The sequence below is a fragment of the Acanthisitta chloris genome, unplaced genomic scaffold, assembly GCF_000695815.1.
Source record: "Acanthisitta chloris isolate BGI_N310 unplaced genomic scaffold, ASM69581v1 scaffold30099, whole genome shotgun sequence".
NCBI lineage: Eukaryota > Metazoa > Chordata > Aves > Passeriformes > Acanthisittidae > Acanthisitta > Acanthisitta chloris.
Genome location: NW_008690227.1, coordinates 8943 through 11099, shown reverse-complemented (window position 1 = coordinate 11099; position 2157 = coordinate 8943). Strand labels below are relative to the sequence as shown.

The window sequence follows — 2157 nt, the reverse complement described above, 5'->3', positions numbered from 1 at the left end:
CTACCCTCTTTTGTTTCACTGGTCATGGTGTGGAGCCACTGCACAGAAGTCAGCAGAGTAACACCAGAAAAAGCCAATTAAGAGCAGAATTAGATGCAGATGTTTTAAGTCAATTGCAATTTTGAAAATAAAAAGAGATTCCATTTCCTCCAGGACTTCTCATTAAAAATTATGTAGTTTCTGGTACATTTGGATTGATACAGCAGAAATGATTTGTTCTAAGAATGGATAAGAAGCCTCTAGCCAGAGAATGAATTTCTCATACTTTAATTCTTATCAAGCAGATCACTGAGATAATGCAAACCAAAAGGCACTTGCATTGGCAGCTGGTTAACAAAGGCTTGCTCACGAAGTTCAGTGATAGAATGAGACATGGACGCTATTTACTGAATAAAAATAGCTTATAGCATATGGTTACTTATATTATTACAGAATAAATATAAGATGCTTTAATATTAGCCAGTATTTTCAATATATTGGAATTGTTAAAATTTGGTATGCAAATTGGGCAAGAAAAAACATTGGCTTTCATTGTTCATCATTTGCTGTAATGAGAGATAAATAAAAGTTTGGGAAGAGGATATTAGTAGATGTCTGTAAAGTGGTTCTAATGGAAATGCTGTATATAGTCCAATATATTGTTGTTCTACAAAAGTACAAAACCCTTGTGTCTTTCTTGCAATCTGCTGTACCCTCACTTAGCAGATGAGCTGCATCCTTGTGAATGTCAGTGTTTGTGTACCCCTCCTTCACTTGCGAAATGCATCCCCATGTTGTACTGAACCAACTTACAGGGGTAATGTGTGGCTTGTTTTCTCTTCTCTGCAACTGTTAAGGGAAAATATGTCAAAAACAACTTGGGTAAACCTATTGTGTTATGTGCATCATTACCTATGCCATATTCAAGCTGCTGCATCTTTTATACTACTTCATGGACAGATGCATTTTTAAGCTATTTAAACAGAGATTTATGTCTGGTGATAGATACGTTGAGAACTTGATATTTGTGCCCTTCTTACCCTTTTGCTTGGATTCATTACATTTCAGATGAGTTAGAATTTCAATTGCTGTAGGTTCCTAACTTACTGGAGAAAAAGTTGGCAACACCTTTTGAAGCAACCCACCTCTCTATCCATTGTACAGGCAATCTGGAGTGATGCACATGCCCTGCCTAAAAGCCTAAAAAACAGTGAGGTATATTTGGGCTTTCATGTGCCACAGTTGGCTGCTGTTAACAGGAAAAAAAGCATCTGCAGTGCTATAAAATTTGTTGCTTACTTAAAAAAATACAGAAGTTTTGTTAGCCTCATTTTGCACAAGGATTAAAAACAAGAAATTTAAGTTTTATGGTTTAACAAAGCTTTTCTTATAGTGGTTATTGACAGCATCTCCAAACAGTGTATGCAATTGTGGCTAAATTTGTATTGGCAAACAAAACAGACTGGAGACTGTTCTCTGGCCCTGAGGCCATTAGGCTTGGCACAGCTTGAATTCATACAGTTAATCTCTTCCCCTCACCCCAAAACGGGGTGATGTCCCTCTAAACCTGGCCTGCCTGGTTTGCTGTGCTAATCCCAACCATGCCCAGGCAGTACCTGAAAGAGCTGGTTGACCCAAGCAAAACTGTGCCACAGTGACAGGTTAATGGTACAGACAGACAGTGATACACCAGTGCTTGAGCCACACCAAAGCCCTGTTTGGTTTTCTAGTAGAGAGAGACAAACAGTGGGGTGTAATAGGTCTGACTCTAAACCCACACAGACCAGGAAAATCAGGAATAATTCTGTTCAGGCCACAAAAGTAACCAGCTATGAGAGCAGGAGGAGGATCAGTGTCATTGTCAGTTGGAATAATAAATTCTAAGTTTTTCATTTATCATTTCAGGTTTCATCGTCCGTAACTGTTTGAGCATATCCCATATTTCATGTAACAATTTTCTTTGGGGAAATCATTGCGTCCTGAAGACCTGAGATTGCACTGGAACTTGACTGAGTATGAGTGTGTACTACAGCTTACCCTGAGGTTAATGAAGGAAGTGGCCCTCGTCTTTATCAATGGACAAATGATTTGTCTAGGAGGAGAACCCACATGAAGCATTGGTCCGTGTTCAGGCAGCCCATGGTTGTGTGGCTAGCCCACACATACACGTTGGTGGAC

At 39.3% G+C, this 2157-nt stretch overlaps 1 protein-coding gene across 1 annotated transcript in view; it reads left to right on the top strand.

The window, feature by feature from the left end:
• Positions 1-1955, top strand: part of PHACTR2 (phosphatase and actin regulator 2) — a gene marked incomplete at its 5' end in the record, with an annotated part of 48217 nt that extends 46262 nt beyond the window's left edge. Inside the window, one exon of the mRNA XM_009081748.1 lies at positions 1885-1955. Within this exon, the coding sequence (XP_009079996.1) occupies positions 1885-1900 (16 nt within the window). The remainder of the gene's footprint in view (positions 1-1884) is intronic.
• Positions 1956-2157: the final 202 nt, after the last annotated feature.